The sequence below is a fragment of the Heteronotia binoei genome, chromosome 4 (genome assembly GCF_032191835.1).
Source record: "Heteronotia binoei isolate CCM8104 ecotype False Entrance Well chromosome 4, APGP_CSIRO_Hbin_v1, whole genome shotgun sequence".
Lineage (NCBI taxonomy): Eukaryota > Metazoa > Chordata > Lepidosauria > Squamata > Gekkonidae > Heteronotia > Heteronotia binoei.
Window position 1 is genome coordinate 135,745,763 of NC_083226.1, and position 26,388 is coordinate 135,772,150.

General features: G+C 41.5%; 1 protein-coding gene across 1 annotated transcript in view; it reads right to left on the minus strand.

Annotated features, from left to right (window-relative positions):
• Nucleotides 1–425: 425 nt before the first annotated feature.
• LOC132570147 (ankyrin repeat domain-containing protein 31-like) overlaps nt 426–26,388 on the minus strand; it is a 69,122-nt gene continuing 43,159 nt past the window's right edge. Inside the window, exons 8-16 of the mRNA XM_060236578.1 lie at nt 24,795–24,907; nt 23,270–23,357; nt 17,028–17,124; nt 15,073–16,060; nt 11,231–11,371; nt 10,248–10,332; nt 7,858–7,986; nt 2,063–2,082; nt 426–1,031 (exon numbers count right to left, since the gene is read on the minus strand). Of these exons, the coding sequence (XP_060092561.1) occupies nt 426–1,031; nt 2,063–2,082; nt 7,858–7,986; nt 10,248–10,332; nt 11,231–11,371; nt 15,073–16,060; nt 17,028–17,124; nt 23,270–23,357; nt 24,795–24,907 (2,267 nt within the window). The remainder of the gene's footprint in view (nt 1,032–2,062; nt 2,083–7,857; nt 7,987–10,247; nt 10,333–11,230; nt 11,372–15,072; nt 16,061–17,027; nt 17,125–23,269; nt 23,358–24,794; nt 24,908–26,388) is intronic.

A 26,388-nucleotide genomic window follows, 5' to 3' on the forward strand; every position in this document is an offset into this window, starting at 1 on the left:
GTTGTGCGGCCTGGAGCAAAACTTTAGAACCGGCAAACAGCATCTTCTGCGATCCCAGGAAGCGCTCAAGAGCCGATCACCACCTCCCCCCCCCCCCGCGCTCCGAGATCAAACGGCTTTGGGGGGATTTGGGGAAGAGGACTCTGAAAGCCCCCCCCCCCCCCGGAAGCTTCGGCTCGTCTCCTGATAAAAGAGCTGCTAAGCTGCAAGTCCTGCGGCAAGGTATGTCCGCGCACTGGGGGCTGCGGCTGGCGCATACTCCGCGGCTGACTCACGCATACTTACGGTCGTGGGCTCTCTTAAAGCTGCTTTAGGATCGGAAACAGAAGTTGCAGTTTTGAGTTCCGCCCCTGGGTAAGAGGGCGGGCGGGCGCTGCAAAGGGCGAGCTCTTTTCCGGAGCCGTCTCTGGGGGAATGCAGGGGCCCTACAGCCCAGTGGCTCCCGGGGCCGGCTGCGGCTCCCCTTCCCGACCAGCAGCAGCAGCAGCAGGGACTGGCACCGAGGCGGAGGGATTTCTCAGCCTGCCCGTCTCTTCCCGGTTCTCCGCGGGGCGCTCTGTCGGTGACTGCCTCAGGGGCGAGCGGCGGCGAAAGTTTCGGAAAAGTGGCGCTGAGCCGGTGGAGTTGGCCCCCGAGGGCTGGGGAAAGGGAGGCGGGTCCAGATGTTTGCGAAGGGCTTGGCTACGCCCTCGCCTGGCTGGGCTCGCCGCGCTCCGCCTCGCAGGTCTGTGGGCGAGGAGAGGCTGGCTGCTGCGGAGGAGAGGACCCCATGACGTGGTGGGGAAGGAGGGGCGCCCGGTGTCTGCTCCAAGAGGGGGAGGAGGGGGGGCGCTTCTCACAAGCAGGAACCGAAACGGCCCCACCGGGAGCGCTTCCCGCCCGCCCGCCCCGAGCGCTCCGAGTGCTTCCTCCCAAGCCGAGGGGGCCGGCTTGCTTGCCCGCCCGGGGAAGGACGGGGGCGTGTTGTGATGTTCACGCCCAGGCATGCTGGAGAACTTGGCGGGCGCTCGGCTTCGTCTCTCGTGCTGCTCCTGCAAGGGGGGCGTTGCGTCGTGCGCTCAGGCAGCCTCGGACTGTCAGACTCTTCCTTAACTTGCTGGTGCTGTCAGCGCATTAAAAAAACCCCAGAAGGAAATGAAATGCTGCTGAAGTGCTTCACGACTTTGTTTGACCAGAATATGCAGAGTCTATAGCGAGGTTTTTAAAAAGTAAGATCTTTCTCATTGTAGCTCTTTCTCTGTTTTATTTTAATCGGCCGTTTAGTATAACAATTCGAATTTTTAAACCATCATCTTTATTGTAGGGTTTCCCCGCTTCCTTCTTTTTGTTGTTCAGTCGCACAATCGAGTCCGACTCTGCGACCCCATGGACAAAGTCACGCCAGGCCCACCAGTCTTCCATCATCCTCCGAAGTCTGCTCAAATTCGTGTTCGGTACATCAGTAACGCTGTCCAGCCAGCTCATCTTTTGCTGTCCCGTCTTCTTTTGCCTTCTGTTTTTCCCAGCAGCAGGATCTTCTCTAGGGAGTGTTCCCTTCACATTTGGTGGCCAAAGTATTTGAGCTTCCCTTCCCAGGTTGACTCAGCCTTCCATTCTTCCGAGGACGGTAAAATGAGTACCCAGCTTGCTGGGGGGAAAGTGGAGATGACTGGGGAAGGCAATGGCAAACCATCCCGTAAAAAATCTGCTGTGAAAATGTTGTGAAAGCAAGGTCACACCAGGGTCGAAAACGACTGCTGCTTGCACAGGGGATTACCTTTACCTTTAGAAAAGCATAATGAGAAACAAAGGGGGGGGACAGAAATAGGCATTTTTAGGGCTCGAAATAGGGGATGAGAGTGAACTTCATTTTCCATCTAGGTGAAGGAGAGGAGAAAGCAGCCTAGAGGACTGGGAGACCACACAAACTGGTTTAGTAGCAGTCAGTTAATCCCTTCTGCTCCAACTTCTGCTTTATGGTGGAGAAGTAATTATTTGCTGGTCTCCAATTCCACCAACTGAATATTTGGAATGTGTCCAACATTCTTTTGACTCCTTTTGCAAAGCTGGACTTTAGGTTTACCTTTCTTTTCTTTTTTTTCCCTAGAGGGCAAATAAGCATTAAGAACCTGAGTTTGTCCACACTTTGGCTCTGCTGAGTAAATTGAAGCCAGGAAGTGGATGTGGTTCAGTGGCAGAGCATCTGCTTGGTATGCAGAAGGTCCCAGGTGTTCAATCCCTGGCACCTCCAGTTGAAAGGACCAGGTAGTAGGTACTGTGACCCCAGCCTTGAGTCCCTGGAGAGCCACTGCTGGTCTGAGTAGACAGTACTGTACCTAATGGACCAACAGTTGATTAAGTACAAGTCAGCTTCATGTGTTCACTTCCTTGTGAACTTTGTAAATATTTATTATTAAGAAAGATGTTTTCATTTTGCCATCCAGGTCATTGCAGGGTATATTGTCTGGTTCTTGGTTCTTGAATGTAGCAACCCAAGGGCTCCAATTTTGATTTAAAATGTTTATGGACCATTAAGCCTTTGCTTCCTTCTTCATCAGCACATGCTGGAGAGTGTACATGATAAGCCATCACTGCTGCATACTTATGCCCTTATCAATTGTACTATAAAAGCAAAACTTTTATTGGCTATACATGGCCTACAAGGTAAGGTGTCAGAAGGCAGCTGATTCTGTATGGCCACAACTCAAAAGGGCCTGACCCAAGTTCTGGTTACTTTCAGGTGTTGATAAGAAGGAACTTTGCACCACAGAAGAGGTTTCCTTCTCAGTTAATAACTTCTGTACAGAGGCCATCTGAATGGGGTGGAAAGGGGCATATGAAAAGTTTCAGAGCTGTTCACAGAAAGCCATCTTGAACCAAGAGGGAAGGTGGGATAAAATGTTTTAATAAATAAATAGAAAAATACCAGGGTTCCATAAAGCCTTTACAGTCAGTATTCCCCTGAGGTGGAAAAGTCCTGCTCTACTTCCTAGAAAATGGAGAGAACTCTCTTTTCACATTATTTAGATGGACAAGAGGTCTGATTTTCAAAGTGCCAAAATAAAAACCTTGTAATACCTTTAACTGAGACCATCCAAAGCAGTACAACATGGCTACCTGCTTTTTTTTTGTCCTTACAAAGACTCATGTGACCCCTTGCTAAAGCTTGTTTTTAATAATAAATTATTAATATTTGTAATATGTTTGGGCAGTGTTCTTAAAAAAAATCACACCTGCTTGTTAAAATGCACATAGGGGGGTTATAATAATTGTAAATATGGTTGCTAGCATGTCTTCCTAGTGAGGTTGGTTTTTAAAGATACTGTAGCACAGGAATGGCCAAACTTGCTTAATGTAAGAGCCACATAGAATAAACTTCAGATGTTTGAGAGCCACAAGGGAAGAAGGGATGGAGAAAGAAAGGAAGGCAAATAGATGGGGGAGGAAAGGAGAGATGGAAAGAAAACAATTTTAAATGCTCCAAGCCAAGCCAACCAGAAGTGATTTAAAGAGATAAATGCCTTCCCCAAGTTGGTCAACAGGGTGGTGGGGGCTTTGAGAGCCACACACTATGTGTGAAAGAGCCACAATTTGGCCGCTCCGGCTGTAGCGTATGAAGCCTGGGACAAGCACCTACTGTTCCATGCACTTGTTCCCTTTTAAGCAAGTACAATGGGAATTTCTCCTCTTAAGTCAGGGCCCCACTAAATATTGCATCACATGCACACAAGGTTAGTCCAACTGTTTCTTCCCCTTTCTAATGTGCCTTTGGCCACAGGAAACTTGTGGAGGAACTGAAATAAACTTAGCAGAGGAACTCAAGTAAAACAGTTCATTATCAGTTGTTTCTGGTCAGCCCTGAAAGCCACTTTCCTGTTCCATGTGTAAGAGACAGACTCATATTTACTTCACATGTCCACCTTCCAAAAGCCTCACTTCCAGTTAAGTAAGTATAGGCAAGTAAACAAGTTTTAATCAGCAACCAGCATCTTTCAAAGCAGTCAATACAGCAATCACTCATTCCTTTGAACTTTAGGAGGATACTGTCATATGGGGGGGGGTGTATTCAGAAGAAACACATTTGTCCTATTTTGTGTTTGCAGTGAAACAACCCCCCCCCCTTAATTATAAGGAAATTAGGAAAGCAAGTAAGCAACAGGGTGGGGATCCAGGTATACAATCTTATGAATTTTCTTACCAAGTAACTACTCGCTTTCCTTTTGTTTCCTGTATTTTCATGCTTTTAAATTTCTTGGTTACCTTGAGTATGTGGGTATGTGAAGTGCCATCAAGTTGCTGCTGGTTTATGATGATCTTGTAGGGTTTTCAAGACAAAGAGATGTTCAGAAGTGATTTCCCACTGCTTGTTTCTGCATAACAATCCTGGAATTCCTTGGTGGTCTTCAATGTAAATGCTAACCAGGGTCAACCCTGCTTAGTTTGAGATATGACAAGATCAGGCTGGGTTAGGCCATCCAGGTCAGGGCAAAACCTCTTTGTAATTTGTACACTGGCTTTGAGACAGTTTCAAGGCTATCCATGAACTGTTTTAATCTCACTATACCAGACGGAGTTGAGAAAGGGAGGTGAGGATCCTGTCCTTAAATCTTCAGATATGTTCACAGGGGTAATTATTAGTTGACCAAGAACCACCTAACTTTAAAAAAAACAAAAACCCTAACAGTTCAAATGTAAAAACTCTTCTCTTGGAGTAACTGCCATTGAATAGACTTGGGTAGGATTCTCAGAATGCTTGTTTAGATTGTGCTGTAGATTTCTGTAGCAGGGACTGCTAAAATGTATATCCAGAGACCAAGAGGACTCGGGTGTGAACAGACACGGTGAATTTACAGACACACAGGGAACCATAAGAAGTGTAATGCTCTTTCTCTGGACAAAGAAAGATTTTTTTGCATCAAATGTACTAGTGATTTTTCTAAATCCACTGCTTCATACTAAGTCCTACTTAAGTAGACACAAATCCAAACGACATGTTGATGAGAAAGTTGTAAGACTGCAAATATACCCATAATTATTGATTGTGAGATAAATGCAAAGAGACCCACCATTAAGGTTGCTAACTTAAGCACGCTTACTTGCAAGTAAGCCATGTTCAGTCTGAGTAAACAAGCATAGACCTGAGCTGTAATCATTAACAAACTTGAGACTAAATCACTTTTAACACTTTAATGCTATTTTAATACCTTACAATTTTGCAATTTTAAAATGCTTTTTTAGTCCAAAGATGCATATGGAAATTATACAAGAATTTGTTTTACTAACAGTGCAATCCTAAGCAGTTACTCTTTACTGAAGTCAACTGGCTTAAAAGGCTGTAACTCTGTGTAGGACTGCACTGTGAAATACCTATGGCATATGCTTTAAGTCCTTTGGAAAATTGGAATTGTTGGAACAAATAACTGAGTTTAGCTGTTTACTTTTTTTTAGTTAAAAGTTTCTGTTTACTTAATATTATTTATCTAATCTGTCATTCTTCATATTACCAATAAATATGTTCTGAGTGTATTAAAAATGTGTGAATGTATCTGAAGAACTGTGTGTGCACAGAAAATAGAACTTTGTTGGTCTTAAAGCGGATGAGATGGCACAGTGGTGTTTGGTGGGGTGGGGGGAGAATGGGCTGCTAAGCACAGCCTGGGATATGGGGACAGTTAAGTGTCTTGAATAGAAGGAAATTATATAAACAACTAAACAAATATATAGGGAAATCAATCTAATGTTTTGTGTATTTCTTCTGCAGTCATGGGTAGAATATGAACCACTACTCCCTTTGCACAGTTCTTTTAATTATTTAATTATAATAAAGGTGGGGAAAAATAATCAAAATACAAAAGGATTTTTAAGTGCTAATAACTTTTATTCAGTATTTAATACTGATCAAGGCAACTTTGTTACAGTTTTACACTTCTGACTGAAAATTCTTTCCAACAACAACAAACCCACTAAAGTAGAAAGTTGAACTTTCATTCCTAAAGTCTTTCCTTTTACTCTGACAGTACTTTTCTGATATTTTTATCAATTTCTTCAGAGCTGCCAGCTTACATTGCAACTGGATTAGCAATGCCTATCATAGCAGTCACAAGCTGTCAATACACAATTATAGAAGGAAGAAAAATTGTATATGCAAGGTAGATACAATTGGTTTTAAAGCCCATAGGGATTATTTTACCAGGGGGGGAAATTGTACTGAGCCCATTAGGGGAGGGTGGGATATAAATTTGATAAAAATAAAATAAATAAAAATACTCTTTTTTGATAGGCATGGATAATGGACTGATAAATCTTTTTACCTTTGTGAGCTACAATATACCATAGTGAGCAAGCATCACTATTTTTGCTCTCTCAATAGCCCTGTACAGAAGAAATAGTAGCGATCATTTCACAATGGTTAAGATCATGGAAGAAAACAAATATGCCCATTCTCTCTTCCATTAGCTTGGTTAGAGATTTTACCAGTACCACAGTTAATATGGGTTTGCTTATTGTCTTGAAGCCTTTTTTTTTTTACCTTGGGTAAGGGGAAACTACTATCAACGTAAACCATAGTTATGCCAATAATAGAGGGGAATTCACAGGAAGGGAATGGCTGGTAAGGAAAGGAGCATGTAATCAACAATGAAAAAGCAATTGCTTTAAAAACACAGTGTTAACTTTTTGTTTTGCATTAGTCTTCATAGTAGCAACACATTTTGGAGCTCCACTGTAAAACAAATACTATGCTACTGGCAATGCCATCCTAACCTTACACCCTTCTTAACCCCATTGATTTAAGTAAGTCACTTACACATTGATTGTTTAACCCAGCTTTAATGCTTTGTAGTGCTTCTGTTCATCCCCTGGTTTTCTGTATCTTTACTGCATACTTTTCAAAACCTGCTGTGTTTTGAGAAAAGTTGCAGCAAAGCCATGTGGATGGGAAAGTTGCAGGAAAGCCTTGTGGATGCCAATCCCATCCATATCCATGCCATTTTCCTGCTCCAATTTCGGGTGGCAGCCATTTTCACTTATGAATGGAAAGTTTCTTTAAAAAATGGCAATTGTTATAATGTTATGACAACAAGTCCATCAGGTTCCCTGAATTCCCCACTTTCAGTTTTTTAAAGAGCAAGTCACTAATCCTTTTTGTTATGAAGATGTGCCTTTCCCCTTATAGCTCTTCAGGAAAGGGGCTAGAGAGCTGGAGCTTTTAATTGAAAGCTGCAATTCAGAGACCCTGAAAAACAGATTGTAACATCTTTTTGGTGCTGGAATTTTTTTTTTAAGGGTGGAAAAAAACACCTCAGTGGCAGGGGAGAGTGACTGCTGCAAGGGACTGAGGACTAGACTAACCATAAAAGCATCCTGACGGTGGCCATGAGGATGCTGTCATGTCCAGTTTGGTCCTGAGGCAGGGAAAATGTGGGGAACCTGCCATGTATATGCCCCATTGCTGCTGTGCTATATTGGCATGGTACAGCAGTAGTGGGGAAGCCAAACAAACCAGTCCCCATATAGTAAACTTAGGGTGTAACTCTGCTTAGGATGGCACAGTAAGACAGTTTAGTTTGTAAGGAAGGAAAAGAAAATAAGGTCTCTAATGAACAGACATGAGAAAAAGACTGATCTTTCCACTTTAACAGTAAAATAAAATCACCCTGCTACTAATGAAAGTTTCTAGCTTAATGGTAATTATAGGTAGAATTTCACAACCACTTCCACCAATAAAGAGCCCAGTCAAAATTAACCAGAAGTAATAAATGTACCGGTAACCTGAAATAACCAGTAGTAACAGTAACCAGAAGTAACAGTAACCAGAAGTAACGATATGGGAGAAAATATTTCTCTTTCAAAAAGTTCTTTAAAATCCAAAATTTTCACCATGGATGTATAAGTTCCAGTACTGTTCCATTATGTGTTGTGGTAGAAGTTCTTCATCTTCTATTAACACAATTTCATTACACTGAAGAAATGTGAGTTGTTTTGATGAAATGGGCCGATAGGGAGATTCTTCTGTTGGAAACATCAAAGACAGTACGTATCTTAACCTAATGCAAATGGTACAAGACTAAGGCTGCAGTATTAACAAAACGCTCCTTGGAGTAAGATCCTTTTAATAGACCTAAGTAGGATTCTGACTAGACCTTTACCAAGTGGCACTAAGATTCAGAGAAGAAATAGGACTAGAAAAACATTTTCCCAAAACCAGTATGGGAACAGTTCTACCAAAAGTATTGCTACATAGCAAACATTTTCAATTGGCAGGTTTAATTCACACAGTGGTTAAGAACATATGTCTATTTTCAAAAGCCTGTAATCCTTTTGGGGGATAATTTTAATCCTAACGAAACATTCTGTCTGCAATCTAGCAGAGTAAGGTGTACTTAAAGTCAGTAGGGCATACAAACAGCAGATGAACTAGTACAGGCGTGTGAATTCATTTGTGATGATGGCCAGATCTGACATAAATGAGACCTTGTCAGGTCATGTGTCATAAAATGTAATGCCATGTAGTGGAGATGTAAACTTTTAAAGACCACAGATAAACAATTTTTTAAAAAACCCTTAAAACAGCACTCTTGCAATATTTAACTGACACCACTTGCTCTGAATTATTACATCAAAATCCGGAGACAATGTCTGTACTGTAGCAATCTTGAGTATACTGTTCGAGTGTTGTTCAGGTGTGTTTCTGTAAGTTGCAAACGTACTTCTGATTTATTGCCATTAATTTCAGAAATCTCATGGTCAATGCTCTGTGCTCTAGGACCCACAGGAAAACATGAAATGACTCGGTATTGTGAGCTTTTGTATATAAGAGCATGTGAAGGTACCATGACTCAGACTGAGGGCTATGTATTTGTCTACAAAGCTATAGTCTTCCCCATGAATACAGTGAAAAGGAGGAGGGAACCCAGTTGAACCCAGGAAAGCCCTGGCAAAACCAGCTTCACACAAGAAGGGAGGGGAGGCAAGGCAAAAAGCTCTTACTTACCAAAACTGTTGGTTTTAAAGGTGCTTTTTGTATTTCTGAAGTGGGATTGAGGCAGCTGAACAAAGCAGCCTCTCCTAGCTCTTTCCCTCTTCGCCAAGGGATGGGGTGGGAGGAGTCTCAGCCAATGGAGGAGCTTGGCTCTGTAGCTCTGCTGTGTGATTGAGATAGCCTGGGACAGCTCAAGCTTTGATTGGGAAAACTCTAGCTGTGGCAGGCTTTCTCAATCACACAGCAGAGCTACAGAGCCAAGCTCCTCCACTGGCTGAGACTCCTCCCTTCCTCTTTCCTGGGGAAGAGGGAAAGAATGAGGAGAGGCTGCTTTGCTCACCTGCCTCAATCCCATGGTGAAAAAACATGATGATGACCAAAGCAGGAGAGAGGGAGAAGGAAGGAGACCATGGTGGGCCACATAAAAGCCCTCGGGGTGGGGGACGAAGTAGGCCCACAAGTCAGACATTTGACACCCCTGAACTAGTAAACCTATGTCTGACTTCGTGTGATGAAATGCTTCCTTATGGAAAAAAGAAAACTGTCATACACTCACATATAGTTGTGATAAACATTCCAATATATGAGACCAGATCTACAAGTAGAAGTGGTCTAGAGTAGTGTATTCTAGAAACAAAAGGTCTTGTGGCACTTTAAAGGTTAAGGAATTTATTATAAGTTTTTGTGAACCAGATATTATTGAAAAAGTCGCCTTTGGCTCCTAAAAGCTTATGCCACACAATAAATTTGCTAGTCTTTGAAGCACCGCAAAACTTTTTGTTATTTTGACTACAGCATACTCAAATGGAGTCCCTTCTGGAATTTGTAATCACTGATGGTTAATTACGGTAAGTCATTAGGTAATTTAGTAATAACCAAGGTTCAGCACATGCAGAGTTAATTCACTAGTTTAGTTCAAGACTAAACTATTACATTTCCGAAGTATGAATCCTGCCTTATGAACAATCTTAAGACTTCATGTCTTAAATCTAAAGCTATGATCATACCTTTAAAATAGTGCTGCTCTTAATCCATTTTTGCACAGTTTATGGCTTGTCTTCTTAGTTTGTAATCGTAGTCACTGCATTGTTTATTGGATGTTTTATGACATATGATTGCATTGTTTTTGTGTTTTTGTAATCTGCCTTGAGTTTCAGCAACCCAGGCAGGGTATAAATGAAGTAAATAAAAAAATGATTTGGCAACATGTGAAGCAATTGACAGAGCATGGTGGGGGGTTTTTTGCTATTTTCATCTAAACCAAAATCATAGTTCTATCTGCACATACCAAAAGGCCTTTTTTGTTGCAATGGCTCCTTAGGAATATGAACTTCAGCAACAATTTTTGATAACAGAGTTCCACAATATGTGACCTGCAACCAGACATATATGTATATTAGCCTCCAAATATTTTATTTACTTATTTTATAATAAATTAAGAAATACTAAATTGTGTCAAAATTATGGCTCTGATTTGCACATTTATTGCAAATGCAGTATATGGAAAAAATTAAAAAGTGAAATGCAGAACAATCAGCTCTTCAGTTTCTTTACTTAGAGATATGATTGAATTTATGGCCTTTATGCAAACTATGATATTCCTCAACTTCTGTGCAAGCCATTTGGAACTGGATTCACAATTTGACTGACAGTGAAGTCACTCCAATCTAAGCCTATTGATTTCAGCTTAAGTAATAACTCTGCATAGGATCCTACTGTATTTCAGATTTTAAAAAATTAAACAGTGGTGCTTATGGCTATGAACTTAATATTGTGCTGGTAATACCGGCTGAAGTTTTAGTCCAAGTTGGTTGAACAAAATTTCCTGCTATCTTTATTGCTCTTTACTATTCCCCAGCCACCCTTCAATCTGGCCACTGTAGACTTACTGAATGACAAGTCTCACTTTTCCAGAAACAGGGTAGAGTTTTCTTAAAAATTAAGTCGGTTTTGTAAAAGTAACAGCTTGCTGAGGGTGTGAGAGGTGGAAGGAGAAGTGATTGTCTGTTTTAATCATTTTAAAAGACTTTTATAATTTCATTACTGTTATTCACCCAAGGCTTTGAGAAAATAAAATATATTTATCACATCACATGAAAACTCTACATTGGCTGGAGTGCAAAATTTAAAGTGCCTCTCTTCATGTCACAACATAAGTGAAACATTCCAAATTAAAAGATGTTTTAGCATTACTTGTGAAAACCCTAATAAACAGTTTGTACTAATCATAACATCAAAGTAAGGAAATCCAATGAAATACAGGAAGCCCACCTTATTCCACACATATTTCCAGTTTACAGAAATATCATTTCCCAAAAGTGCTTTAATCCATTGAACTGGACTCTGGTAAACTGTGTTGTTGCAAGTTTTGACTCTGCCATTTTCCAAAAGGCTAGCTTTATGTTTGGAATCCTAAATTTAAAACAAAAAATAAAAACAGAAAATGGTTCAAAATTAAAACTATACAATTGAACAAAAATGTATACTTTTCAACATTCTTACTTTATTCCTTAGACAGAGATTTAAAGAAAATAGTACTATTAAGTAAAAACGAATTGAGGCTATATTTTCAACAGTTCGGAATTCAAACGATCCAATCCAGATTCTAGAAACTTTATGACTTATCAACTGCCAAGAGTCCTTGTTAGTGAAATGAAGTCAGCAGTGCTGCTCAGACATAATGGTGAACCATGGTATACTACTACAGGAATGAGTTTGGATAGCCTCTGGCTCGCATGCTGCCTCTTTCCTTTACATGTACTGAAAATCACAGTTTGAAATCAAGTCTGCATTCAGATATCACACTAACCTGGTATTTAATATTTGCTGTGATAGGCATCAAAGTTACTTCTTTGTTGTTCCTGCAGACCACACCACCAGTTCCTCCCCTTTCCCATCATGTAGGGTTATCAGGTCTGTGTTGGACAATACCTGGAGACTTTGGGAGTGGATCCAAGTGAGGGAGGGGCATCAGCATGGTACAGTGCCATAAAGCCCACATGTATGAGAGTTAATGCTGTATCAATGGTGTTCCTGTCTGGCTCATTGGAGCCTGAAGAACTGAGCTTGGGGACTTGGGAACAACGGACAGTAGGATCCAAATCCAAACTGCCCTGCTCCAAACACAGGTCCCCTGCTGGTTTGAATGACCCAGTAACGTGCTAGTGGCTCTTTCATACATATTGTGTGGCTCTTGAAGTCCCAACCACACAGTTGATTGGCTTGGAGAAGGCATTTTTCTCTTTAAATCACTTTGCCAAGCCAAGCCAATGGGTGGCTTGGAGGATGCATTTAAAGTTGCTTTTTTCCACCTCTCCCTCCCTCCACCCTTTCCCCACCTATTGCCTTCCTGCCTGCCTTCTTTCCTTCCGGTCTTGTGGCTCTCAAACATCTGGTGTTCATGTCTTGCAGCTCTCAAACTTCTGATGTTTATTCTATGTGGCTCTTACATTAAGCAAGTTTGGCCACACCTGCCGTACAGCATTTTTAAGTACATACTGTTTAATCAACAACTTCATATGGGAGATGAGCAAGCAACTGGCAAGGGCTATTTTACCCTCACCTCTTCAGTCTAAAAGCATGTGCTACTGGTGCAGCATGACACAAAACTGGCCTGCAGCCACCACCACAGAAACAGACAGGCACTATCCCAGACCAGGAGGTACCAGGGGAGACCTCCTGGAGTACAAAAGGCCTTGGCTGTTGACTGATTATGCTACTGGGCATACATTACTATATTAAAAATTATCCTTTTTGCCTACTAAAAGGACACCATTTCTAAGCCCTGAAGACAGTCAGTAATTTAAAATATGTGAAGCATGGTGGGTTGGATCAAAAACTGGCTAATTAATAGGAAGCAGAGAGTGAGTATAAATGGGCAATTTTCGCAGTGGAAGATGGTAAGCAATGGGGTGCCACAGGGATCAGTACTGGGTCCCATGATCTTTAACTTGTTCATTAATGATTTTAAGTTGGGAGTAAGCAGTGAAGTGGCTAAGTTTGCAGATCACACTAAATTGTTCAGGGTGGTAAGAACCAGAGAGGATTGTGAGGCACTCCAAAGGGATCTGTCGAGGCTGGGCAAGTGGGCGTCAACATGGCAAATGAAGTTCAACGTGGCCAAGTGCAAAGTAATGCACATTGGGGCCAAAAATCCTAGCTATAAATACAAGTTGATGGGGTGTGAACTGGCAGATACTGACCAAGAGAGAGATCTTGGGGTCGTGGCAGATAACTCACTGAAAATGTCAAGACAGTGTGCAACTGCAATAAAAAAGGCCAATGCCATGCTGGGAATTATTAGGAAGGGAATTGAAAACAAATCAGCCAGTATCATAATGACCCTGTATAAATCGATGGTGTGGCCTCATTTAGAGTACTGTGTACAATTCTGATCACCGCTAGTGTTCTCTCTAAGCTGAGTTAGCATGAGCTAGCTCACAGATTTTTAGCACCCTGCTCACAGATTTTTGTCTTCGCTCAGGAAAGATGACCCCAGAGCACAATAATTTATGCAGTAGCTTACAACTTGAATTCCAGTAGCTCACAACTTGAATGCCAATAGCTCACAAAGTAGAATTTTTGCTCACAAGTCTCTGCAGCTTAGAGGGAACATTGGTCACCACACCTCAAAAAAGATATTATAGCATTGGAAAAGTGCAGAAAAGGGCAACTAGAATGATTAAGCCAGTTTGGTGTAGTGGTTAAGTGTGTGAACTTTTATCTGGGAGAACCGGGTTTGATTCCCCACTCCTCCACTTGCACCTGCTGGCATGGCCTTGGGTCAGCCATATCTCTGGCAGAGGTTGTCCTTGAAAGGGCAGCTGCTGTGAGAGCCCTCTCAGCCCCACCCACCTCACAGGGTATCTGTTGTGGGGGAGGAAGGTAAAGGAGATTGTGAGCCGCTCTGAGACTCTTCGGAGTGGAGGGCGGGATAGAAATCCAATATCTTCTTCTTCTTCTTCTTCTTAAAGGATTGGAACACTTTCCCTATGAAGAAAGGTTAAAACGCTTGGGGCTCTTTAGCTTGGAGAAACGTCAGCTGCGGGGTGACATGATAGAGGTTTACAAGATTATGCATGGGATAGAGAAGGTAGAGAAAGAAGTACTTTTCTCCCTTTCTCACAATATGAGAACTCATGGACATTCAGTGAAATTGCTGAGCAGTCAGGTTAGAACTGATAAAAGGAAGTACTTCTTCACCCACAGGGTGATTAACATGTGGAATTCACTGCCACAGGAGGCGGTGGCAGCTACAAGCATAGACAGCTTCAAGCGGGAATGGATAAGCATATGGAGCAGAGGTCCATCAGTGGCTATTAGCCACAGCTTATTGTTGGAACTCTCTGTCTGGGGCAGTGATGCTCTGTATTCTTGGTGTTTGGGGGGGGGCACAGTGGAAGGGCTTCTAGCCCCACTGGTGGACCTCTTGATGGCACTTGGGTTTTTTGGCCACCGTGTAACACAGAGTGTTGGACTGGATGGGCCATTGGCCTGATCCAACATGGCTTCTCTTATGTTCTTATGCCACAAGCTACACTGGAGACTTCCAAAGGACTCACTGAAACTCCTGTCTTACACTTGTCACCAAAATCTTAGACCGAAAGACAAAAGGCAATCAAAAGTACAAAAGTCTCTCAGTGCTCATGTTCAGCACCAAGAGGAAACAAAAACAGGAAGCAAGCAAGCATTGTATTTGGGACATTTTATCACTTGAAACAAGATGAAAGCTTAGGGTTGATAGCGTCTGCCTTCTTGAGTGTCTCTGTGGTAAAATGCTAATTGTGAGCTATGTGAACTTTCCTTCACCACTCATTAATGGCCACTTTTACAGAAAATGGCTGGCAGCTTGTTCATTTTGAGAAGAAAACTTGGCCTGGATTGAAAGGGGGGGGGGAGTGGCTTTTAAGTACATGTCACATTCAGTGGTAGGATCTCTGATGACCTCATATAGAAGTGAAAACTATTTACAAGTGATGACCATTTAAAAAGAAATGTATAATTAAATTTGTATTTAATTTTAAATAACCCAGCATTATTTACATATAATTCAATTATAATATTTTACACATTTTGCATTAATATTGACATTGTTTTGCAGATAAGCAATTTACCTGGAGTCTGAATTCTAGAACATCATCTCCCGGCTTAATCTTTCCTTGTTCAATCAAATCTAGTAGTTGATTTTTTTCCCTTCTGTTTTGTTTGCAGATTAATTGATTCTCAGAATCCTGTTTGGTGGACCAATTAGAAGAATCCTGACCGACTGTGCTTGATGATGGTGCATCACAAACTATCCCTGTATGTTCTAAGTTAGCATTAAGTGAAGCTCTATTGTTTGGAGAAAAATTTCTCTGAGTGGCAAGACTGCTGTGTATGGATTCTAAGCCTATTATTGTTTGTGTTTGGTAAGCCTCATTTATATCTGAATGTTGCTGTAAGGTCTCATTAAGGTAAACCAATGCAGCTGGCTGACTGACATCATTGACAGCAACGTCTGTAGCTTGAGAAATATTCAGTGCACAGGTCAATGGTATTACAGCTGGAGGTGTGTTTCTTTGGGTGGCCACAGATTCACAAGCAGTTTCCTCTAGCTGTGATTGTTTTATCTGGACAGGGCAAATAGCTGGTTCAGAAGGCAACGTTGTCTGGTCCACAGCACTGGCGAGCTTGGAGTCTAATATTTTATCAGTGGTATGTTCTCCCTTTTTGGAGACCACATGATGAGCAACAACAATGCTTTGCCTAACTGTTCTTTCATTTCCTCCATTCAGAGACTCATTTGTATACTGGTTGTGCTCTTGATCTAAAAAGCCACTTTCTATGACCAAGCTGGATTTTATGTCCATAGCCCTGTCAGGGGACTGTAGTGTTTTATCAGATGTATCATTTTTTGTGTTGTTTCTTTCACATGAATTGGAGGATGTGCTTGGAATCTGTTCTGCTGAACTTAGAGTCTCTTTCTTTGCCTTCTTATAATTTTGTATCTTCTGGCCTAGTTCTTTCTGTTTTTGTGCCAAAAGCAGAAGGCTCTTTTGTCTGGAAACAAGCTTAACTAGCTGTTCTCTCAGTGCTCCCTGTTTAAAAGATTCCACAGAAGCTCTGAAGTACAAAAAAAAATCCAAAATTAATGAGAACAAAAACTTAATCATTTTAAAGGATCCATTCAAGTATATAGCTTGACAGCATAATGCATAACAAAACATTTTTTCACTATGTAGAAGAATGACATAAACTGCATAGCTGGCCCACTTGTACAAATACTAATGGCAGTACTTTTAAGATGTACAAGTAATTGCACCTCACTACAATTCAGCGTTTCAACCAAGCACTGGAGGGGGGGGGGGTTAAATTCTTTATGAAATATACACTAACTAATATTTTCAAGTGAAAAGCTGTTTTTCAAAGTAGGCAGTAAGCCACAGGTTAATGGGGAAAGCAAAAAACCCAAACAAACACAAAACCCTTGCACACTCACCATACCATACCTGTTAAGAAGCCAGGCACTGCAGGCTTTTTTTAACTTCCTTCTTTAGTTAACTTTAATCCTTCCAATTTCTCCCCCCCACACACACACACACTGTACTGAAGGCCCATTCCTCCATCCTCAACTATCACAGTGTCCTTTCCACTCATCTTTTAATGGTGTAGATGTCATATGAGGGGGCAGGAAATCTGAGCCTTACTGAAACAGAAAGGCATCTGTTCGCTGAGAAAGAGAAGGAATGTTTTAGAAGTATAGCTATGGACGTAAAGAAGCAACAAGCTACACTTCTCCTTAATATAATTTTTTTAAAGGCTTATTAAAATATTCGCAGAAATAAAACAAATAAAAAAACTTTATTATGGTTCCACTTGTATCACAACTATTAAACTCTTCAGTTGGATTCAGATGCCCATTTAGAGTTCACATCTTGTTACCTTTTGTAGTACTAAGATTGATAAAAGCCAATGAGAAACTATACAAGGTTTAGAATGCATACAGGACTTTGAGATTTTTTTTAACCTGCATATTGCAATAGCCTTTCAAAGCAGGTCTACACAAAACTTTCTTCTATACCCTACCTACCTGTATTTTTTAGCGAGGACATCCCTTTCTGACTTCTGTTTGGCAAGCACCTCATTCAGAACACTTTGTATCTGAGACAGGTCTTGAATATACTGATCTGTTAAGAATAGTTAAAAAATCAGTACTCTAATCTGAAGTTTCTCACATTGATAATTTATTGTACATACAAAACCTATGTTGGGATATTAAAACAATGCGGCAGAAAAATACATCAATATTGCACACTCTAATTTTTTGTAGTAAATATCAGTCTACAAATTGCTTTACAGCTCTTTTTATATGCTGATACTTTCTATCACCAATATTATAAAACCCTCACTATCAGTTTTACAAGTTAAACACAAATACATTACACAAAATTAGTAGTAAAGAGGCATGCTCTTTGCAAGGACAACATTTAAATTTCTGGGAAGTATTTCTGCTGTTTTCCACACAGGGGCTGGCTTGTTTGATTTCCTCATTTTTGCTGCAGCTCCTGGAACTCTGTTTGAAAATGAAGTTGTTTGAAAATGTACCTCTCAAAAATCCATTCAGGCTAAGCATTATAATAATAACAAAGTAAGCAGTTATGCCAATAAAGGGTTTTGGAATTGGAACAAAGTAAGCAGCTTTGAAACACATAACTATTCTGTTACCGTGTACAAATCAAACTGTGACCCAATTCACAGGCAACTATGCTGATGCTGAAATATCAGCTCATGAGACCAGGTGAACAGATCATATTGTTGAAATAAGGTTCAGCTCATTCCCAGCTCTGGTACATAAGCACAGTCTCAGCTACTGCAATCACATAACGAGAGGTACAGAAGAACTGAATGCAACCTTTACACTGACCTACAAGAGGAAGGTAGGGAACTGCATGGCAGTAATCTGTTGAGCGACCTGATAGGCTATTCAAGATATATCTGCTTCCTGAATTTTTTAACCCAAAATCATGAAAACACAACCTTTTGTGTTATTGTTTAGATAAGTAGGAATACTTGAACACCTGCCAGTTTGGGTCACATCTTGCTTACCAGTGGTAATCAGGCAACTGCTTAATCAATGGGCTGCTTAGCTGTCTGCATCTGTTTTGAGGAACAAACAACTTGTGGCCATCAAAAACCAACTCCCACTTGTCTGGATCAGCCAGGAGTTGCCTTCTTATCTACTGGTGGGAAATTATGCTCGGTGCCTGCAAATTTTTTTCGGGGAAAGGAATTAAGAGCCAACTTCCAGCTGACTGTGGGTGTCACCTATAAGTCACATTCTTCTGATTTCCCACCCAGGAAACTTTGCTGTGTCACAGACTTTCTGAGATACAGCAAATGGCAGTAGGGGCATCACTGTGGGATGTAGAGAAAAGGAGATAGAGCCAGTTTGGTGTAGTGGTTAAGTGTGCGGACTCGTATCTGGGAGAACCGGGTTTGATTCCCCACTCCTCCAATTGCACCTGCTGGAATGGCCTTGGGTCAGCCATAACTCTGGCGGAGGTTGTCCTTGAAAGGGCAGCTGCTGTGAGAGCCCTCTCCAGCCCCACCCACCTCACAGGGTGTCTGTTGTGGGGGAGGAAGGTAAAGGAGATTGTGAGCTACTCTGAGACTCTTCGGAGTGGAGGGTGGGATAGAAATCCAATTTCTTATCTTCATCTTCTTATTCTCTGTGGCCCATGTCCCCAATTTTGGGCACAGCATACATATATTCCTAAATATCTTTTTTGCAACAGTGAGATCAGAAGCATCACTTCTGTCACCACCACTCAACTTGGAGGGTGAAAAGAAACAATATCATTCTCCTCTTTATTTTGCACTGGGGTGATCAGAAGCTGATGATTTCTTTATCCCCAGCTTCAATGTGTAGCAATTTTTCTGAGGTGGAGAGGATTAGAAGCCCATTTGCAGCATAACCCCCATCGACTGTGAGTCAGCTAATTTCTCTTGACATCCCTCTATCACAGCACAACAAGGCTAGGATATATGGAAGTGCTGGGAGATCAGAACTCAACTCCCAATCAGCTGTGAGTTGGCTTCTGACCAAAAACTGGAGCTGCTTGATACAAGCCGAACAAATTCCTAGGCAGCTTATGGTCTGATTGCATTCAAGATGGGGAGGTAGAGATGGAAAGAAAGCAACTTTAAATGAACATATGAAGCTGCCTTATACTGAATCAGACCCTTGGTCCATCAAAGTCAGTATTGTCTTCTCAGACTGGCAGCAGCTCTCCAGGGTCTCAAGCTGAGATTTTTCACACCTGTTTGCCTGGACCCTTTTTTGGAGATGCCGGGGATTGAACCTGGGACCTTCTGCTTACCAAGCAGATGCTCTATCACTGAGCCACATTCTATGAGTCGCCATCTGGCTTGGCAAAGTGATTTAAAGAGACAAATGCCTTCTCCAAGCCAGCCAACGAAGTGGTGGGGGCTTCAAGAGCCACACAATATCTGTGAAAGCGCAACATGTGGCTCTCAAGCCACAGTTTAGCAACCTCTGCCCTATAGGATCAGATCCATCAGCTATGCAATGAATTCCTTGAAACTGTCTGCAGACAATGTCAGGTTCCCAATTTTCCTTCAATAATTATGACTCTCCATGTGTTTGGATAAGTATTTATTACAAGGCAGGATACAGTGACACGTGGATAGTGTCAAAACTGGCATTCAGCAAAACAGGCATTGGTTATATTAGGGTTGCCAATCCCCAGGTGGGGGCAGGGGATCCCCCGGTTTGGAGGCCCTCCCCCCCGCATCAGGGTCGTCAGAAAGCGGGGGGAGGGGAGGGAAATGTCTGCTGGGAACTCTATTATTCCCTATGGAGATTTATTCCCATAGAAAATCATGGAGAATTGGTCTGCGGGTATCTGGGGCTCTGGGGGGGCTGTTTTTTGGGGTAGATGCACCAAATTTTCAGTATAGCATCTAGTGCCTCTCCCCAAAATACCCCCCCCGCCAAGTTTCAATTCTATGAGCCCCAAAAGAAGGTGCCCCTATCCTTCATTATTTCCTATGGAAAGAAGGAATTGAAAAGGTGTGCCGTCCCTTTAAATGTGATGGCCAGAACTCCCTTTGGAGTTCAATTATGCTTTTCACAGCCTTGAGCTTGGCTCCACCCCTAATGTCTCCTGGCTTCACCCCCAAAGTCCCCCAGCTCCACCCCCAAAGTCCCCAGATATTTCTTGAATTGGACTTGGCAACCCTAGGTTATATACTCTTGCAGGCCTTAATTTAGGGTGCAAAGACAGTTTAAACTTAATGGCTACAAATCACACACACATTTACTACCAAGCATTCTACAAAGCATCCCAAGATAGGAGCTGTGGCCTTGAGTGCCAAACAGCTTCCCAGCTGGTAGGCCGTTAAGTTTCATTTCTCAAGCAGTCTAAGCATACATTCTTCAGGTTACATCAAACAGATACAGAAAATGGTAAGGAACTTGACAGATAAGATACTATTACTTTTCACCAGGGGTTTGCATAAGAAAGCTGGGGATTTTAAGGGGTGCAAAGAATTTTAAGGGGTGTGTGTGAAAGTGTTTTTACTGTTTCTGGCTGTTCTTTGGCTGTGGAAAGGAAGGCCATTGACTTAGCGGAGGAGAAAAGTATTACTAAAATTGCTGGGGTCTCCTCTTTTTATGGGGGAATCAGCAGAGGGAGACTTAGGGAGAGCTATTATGGAACGGATTCTCTCACCAATAATATGGAGGTCCAGTATCAGAAAGAAGTCTCCAGATTTAAATAGTTTTAAATGTTTATTTAGAAAAATATGTATAAAATACAATTGAAGCATTCAAAAATACACACAATCAAGAGGCTAGGAAAATTAGGGGTGAGAAGTAGAGGCTTTCAGGGATTGTTATATTTACCTTATCCAGATGTGCAAAAGTCCATGAGGGAAAGGGCAAGACTGCCAGTCTTGGGTTCATGTGGTTGGATCCAGGAACACACAACACACTGAGCATGGCAAAGCTGGGTATATTTGAACCCCAAAATGTATCCTGAAGGTATGGCTGGGTGTGTTAAGTGGTTTAAACAATAGTTCAATGGGATTCTCATTTTGTGGTGAGGGTGAGTTGAATGTGTCCTAGGTGCTGGACACAAAAGTGTAATATTCTGTTTACTCAGAGAATGGAGCCAGGAGATAGGTTTTCCAGAGTGAAATGAATAGTTCTAAATTAGAGATGAAAAGTGAAAATGGGTTCCTGATAGTTGTCAGGAAGGGCCATAATGGTTTAATGTATTATATGTATATATATATGTGTGTGTGTGTGTATATATATATATATATATTTGTGTGTGTGTATATATATATTTAAAAACCTGGGAAGCCACCACATGAGGCTAACCCAAGACAGCAAGCCTTAGAAGGTGCCCCCCGCCCCACAGCTCTATTTAATTGCTGATTCCCCTACCTCATTTCCACCTTCCATCCGCCCAACCAGCCCTGCTATGACCCCCTTGAAGAGGCATGCCTGGCTGCAGGAGGTGACTGGGGCTGGAGAGGCTTCCTCCTTCTCCTCATGCTAGTCTAGTGTGCCCTAGCTGGCTGTGGCTCCAGGGTCGGTTTGCTCCGGTTGGGGCTCTGGCCTGCCTCCTGCACCGCACCCCAGGGGAGGCTCTTGAGGGTGTCCTGCTACTGACTTAGCAACATGGAGAAGCACTCAGGGCAAGCAGCAGTTAGCTGAGCCGGTGGCAAGTTCACAGGTGAATGAGTGGTGCTAGCCGGGCAGCGCTGGTGGGTGAATGAATGGTGCTGGCCACTTGGAGGGTTGGCGGGAGAAGGAAGGACATCTTCTAAGGCTTGCTGTTTCAGGGGAGAAGGGTCTGACTGTGGGAGCTGGGCTCTGGGATGGGCTCAGAGCGATGAGGTTCGGCGAGCTCAGCATCACCCATGCAGACAGGCTAGCGCGTCGCCCGGAAAGCCAGGAAGGTAGGTAGGCCCTCCAATAGAGGGGCCATACAAATTTTCCCTGCCCTGCCCCATCCCCCCCACCAGCTGCCATATCCCCCCTTACATATGTAGGTTTAAAAAAATCAAGTATTGCTAGCTCACTATTTCTAAAAAAAAACAAAATTAAGTCCCCTTTTCCTTGCAGAGATTTAAGGGGAAACGTACAGTTTGTATCTCTCTTATAATTCCACAATAAGAAGTACTAGTGACTTAGTATTTTAAAAGTGAAAGCTACAAATTAGGCAGTCACGGCAAAAGATCATTATAACGCCACAGCAATTTAGCAACACTTAAAAAAAAAGGATATGGTTTAAGGAGGAAAGTAGTAGTTACAGGCAAAATGTGCGGCCTCATCACCACTACACTGAACTGACAGCTACAGCAGCAAAAGGAAAAGCACAAGAAATCACCCCTGTGCAGAGAACCCTATAAAACAGCCCCAGAAATGTCAAAATTTAACAACAACCTGTACTTAGGAAAAAAACACATAAAAGGGATAAAAAAGAAGCAGCCTGGCATAGATTTTATCACCTATTGCACAGGACATAGGACATCCTAATGTTTGTACAGGTGATAAAGTAAGTCAAGTTTGACTTCTGCATGGGGGTCTACACTAGGGACAAGACAACACTGTAATCCTGAGCAGAGTTGCACACCCAACCTAGTAACTTTTAAGATTATTCAGTCACTTTTTTAATTACCATGAAAAAGGGAGATGTTTTAGACTTAACAAAAGATTGCACTTATATTTTGTTATCATTTAATTTTATTTTTGCTCAGTAGTTGTTAGACATCTTTTCTCAACAACATTTTTTCCTCTTTTGTAATCTATGGTTTTAATTACAATGTAACATTTTCTTTTTTCATTAAATTGGTGTCAGTTTGCCCTATATAAAAAGTCTAAACTTCAGACCAGGGAATGTGGCAAGGGCTGCAAGGATTGCTGTGCTGATGGAGTAGGTTCCTCCTGCTTCCTGCAATTCTGCCCTCTCTTGTTGTCTGAGCAGAATTGGAGTTCCACTCACAGAACTCTGAGGCCAATTCCGCTCTAGATTTTTAATTCTGGCTCAGCCCTGTTCTCAAATTGATTTTCTCCACTAGAATCATAGAATCATAAAGTCATTGAGTTGGTTTCTATGATTCCATGACTCATGTCTATTTGGGACAGGACTGAACCAGGATTAAAGTGTGGAATTGGCTTGAATCTCACCCCTTCTATTTGCTGTTTTTTTGAAGCAGAAACCAAATCCGGCCATCCAGTATATCAAAGAATCACCTACATGACCAACTATTTACTGAACAATTATGAATCATCCTTACCTGCATGCCTTTGGCTTCTTAATTCAAAGTGTAAAAGTTTATTCTGCTTCTCTTCTATATCCTGCAATATTTCACTGATAGATTCATGCTTTAAAATAAAATATGAAGAAACCTTTTTCTTCTAAATGCAAATACAATATTGATTTTGCTTCAAGACTTTGTTTGCTTTTACCTACATTTAAATCTAATCAATTAATTAATCACTTAATAGACTGATGATTTATGATGTATTGAGTAAGATTTCTGAGACATAAACAAAATTGTTAACAGTTAGAGTATTACAAGTTGGATCCCAAAGGAATGGCAGAAGATGGATTATCAACCAGGAAACTTCCTACACCCTGTCCCATAAATGAAATCCTGTATTAGTGAGACTGCTGAGGTCTGTGGCCAAATGAATAGTTCCCCACTTAGTCCTGAACTTCAGACATCTATGCTACAGCATAATTGCTCTATAGCACTGGCTGTTGCTTCTCTAGGTCTGAACTTCAGCAGTATAGAATGGAAGTGTTTTTATCTGCTCCTTTGACTGTACTTTCCCTTCAGTTCAGGCTAATCTCCTCACCAGGCAGCATCCACATCAGGGTATATACTTAGATACAGCTAACTCTTCAAATTAGCCAACCAAAACAAACAAAAAATACAGTAAGCATAGTTGATCACATCTTGGTCCAATGGTCAATTACAGAAATTGTGGCAGTGGAATGAATAAAACAGGCTAATTAATAGGTTTACACCTGTTTTTCTTATAGAACACATGTGCCTCTAAATAGGCAGACATTCAACAGGTACACCCTTTCTCATCTGCACTTTTTCTGCACTAGACAAAGCAAAACAGTGCTGAGTTGACAGGAGTTTTTATCTCCTAAAACTCTGAGGGTGATAAACATAACTATAAATATTGGAGAGGTGTATTAATCTTTCCCTGTATCCATCTGTAATCATTCACATCTGAGTAATTGCCTGCAAGACTCTGCTGGAAACGGGTATGAGCACAATGTTCACTCAGACAAGCAGACTGTGATCTTTATGTATCCTGCCACCGCTGTTAATATATTCTTCATTTATAATTTATTTGTGCAGGCAGAAATATGCACACAATTTACTAATAGAAATATAGTATATATATAACAAGAAACTTATTGTTACACTGCTGCTGTTAATATTAGTTCATCCAGATATAGAATCTGAGCCAAAGAACCATGAGAGAAAGAGACTAATAACTAGTCCTGGTCTGCAAGCACTTGCACAAATTCTAACAGAAGAGTTCACTCAGTGTCACAGCACATCAGTTTTATAGTTTCATTCTTCCATTGGCACAAAAGTTTGCAGAAGTGGAAGAATATCATTGAGTTTTGTTTCATTTTTTTCAAACAATGCTCCATCATGTGGAGCAGAACAGTTCTTCAGTGAGCAGACGTTACTTGCTATACACAGAAGAGCACCTTTGGATCCATGGTTCAGTAGCATTATTCAGTCAACCCTTGACACTAAGGAACTGCAAACGAAAATTCTCTCAACTCACTGTCCTACTTTCTTGTCTAACTGCACTGAAGCATGCAGACAGGTTATCCTTTCCATAGCAATTATAACCATGACGGGTTCTTCTAGAATTAGAAGGCCGTAACTCTCTTCCACCTAAATCAAATAAATATATTTACATTTAAAAATAAGTAGTACTGTATCACCAAGTTAATGTTAAACATCTAAAACAATGATAAAATTGTGGAGGAAAATATGCTCAAACTAGACTGAATTGTCAGACACTGGCTGTGTTCATGCACACTAAGTAATGCACTTTCAATCCACTTTCCAACTGTATTGTATAGTGTGAACTGGCAAAATCCAGTTGGAAAGTGCAAATTTAGTGTGTGTGATTGCAGCCATGCCAGGCTTGTACTGGGAGCTCGAAAGATCAGACACTGGCTCTCTGTGCCACAAAGCTGCTGGTCAGAGGAATGAATTACACACTGTTGCAGCTGGTGCATTCAGACTGCAGCCCATAATCTTCCTGATCTATGAATCCAGATACCACCAGAGAACCAATCCAATGTCCCTGACTTATATAAAACTCCCAGAATTGCTGCTTACTGTTATTCCGGGTATCCAAGTTGCTTACAGCAGTCATCAGATTTCCAGCCTTTAACTTTCAACCAGTCTACCTTCTTTCCACCCAAAGTATATGCCCTCCCTTAGGCGTGAGCACTGACAGTGCAATCCTAAACAGAATTACACCCTTCTAAGTACACTGATTTCCTCAGGCATAATGCTAATTAAACATTAAGTCCCATAAATCTCAAAGGGACATTTAAGCATGCATTTCATCCTCTGAATAAAATTAATGGAATTTAAAAGTGTTTCATCTGAACTGTGCCTTAGATGTAAAAATTTAAAAATAAGATACAAGTATTTATTTACTTCATTTATATATATATAATTCATTTATTTACTTCATTTCTTGCTAAGACCTGTTCTGGGGGAAAGAACTGTGTTGGAAAACCCACAGCCAGTCTCCAATCTTCTAGGGCAAGGCGCTAGAGCTTTTCAGCTCCAAAGGCTCTTTGAAGAGATTGATTTTCTGAAGCCATTTTAATCTAGCTTCAGGTCAGAATTCAGAACAAAAACTGCTTTGGTTACCTTGGTTGATGACCTCTACTGAGGACTAGAGAGGGGGAGTGTGACCCGCTAATTCTGCTGGATCTCTTAGCGGCCTTCAATACCATCAACCATGGTATCCTATTGGGACACCTCTTGGCAATAGGCCTAAGAGGCACTGTGTTATGGTGGTCTGAGGCCTGTCTTGGAGGTCAGTGTCAAAAGATGGCGCTGGGGGATTCAGGCTTTGCCAAAGGCCGTGGGGTTCCACAGGGTTATATCTTATTCCACATGCTATTTAATGTCTACATAAAACCACTTGGAGAGGTCATCAGGAGGTTCGGCCTATGGTGTCACTAATATTATGATACCCAGCTTTACTTTTCCTTTCCACCTAATTTTAAGGAAGCAGTTGATGTTCAATAATTGGCTGGATCCTGACAAGACAGAGGTGCACCGGTTAGTAAAAAGACAGACCATGGACTTGAGATCTCTCCATTTGGATGGGGTACACTCTCCTTGAA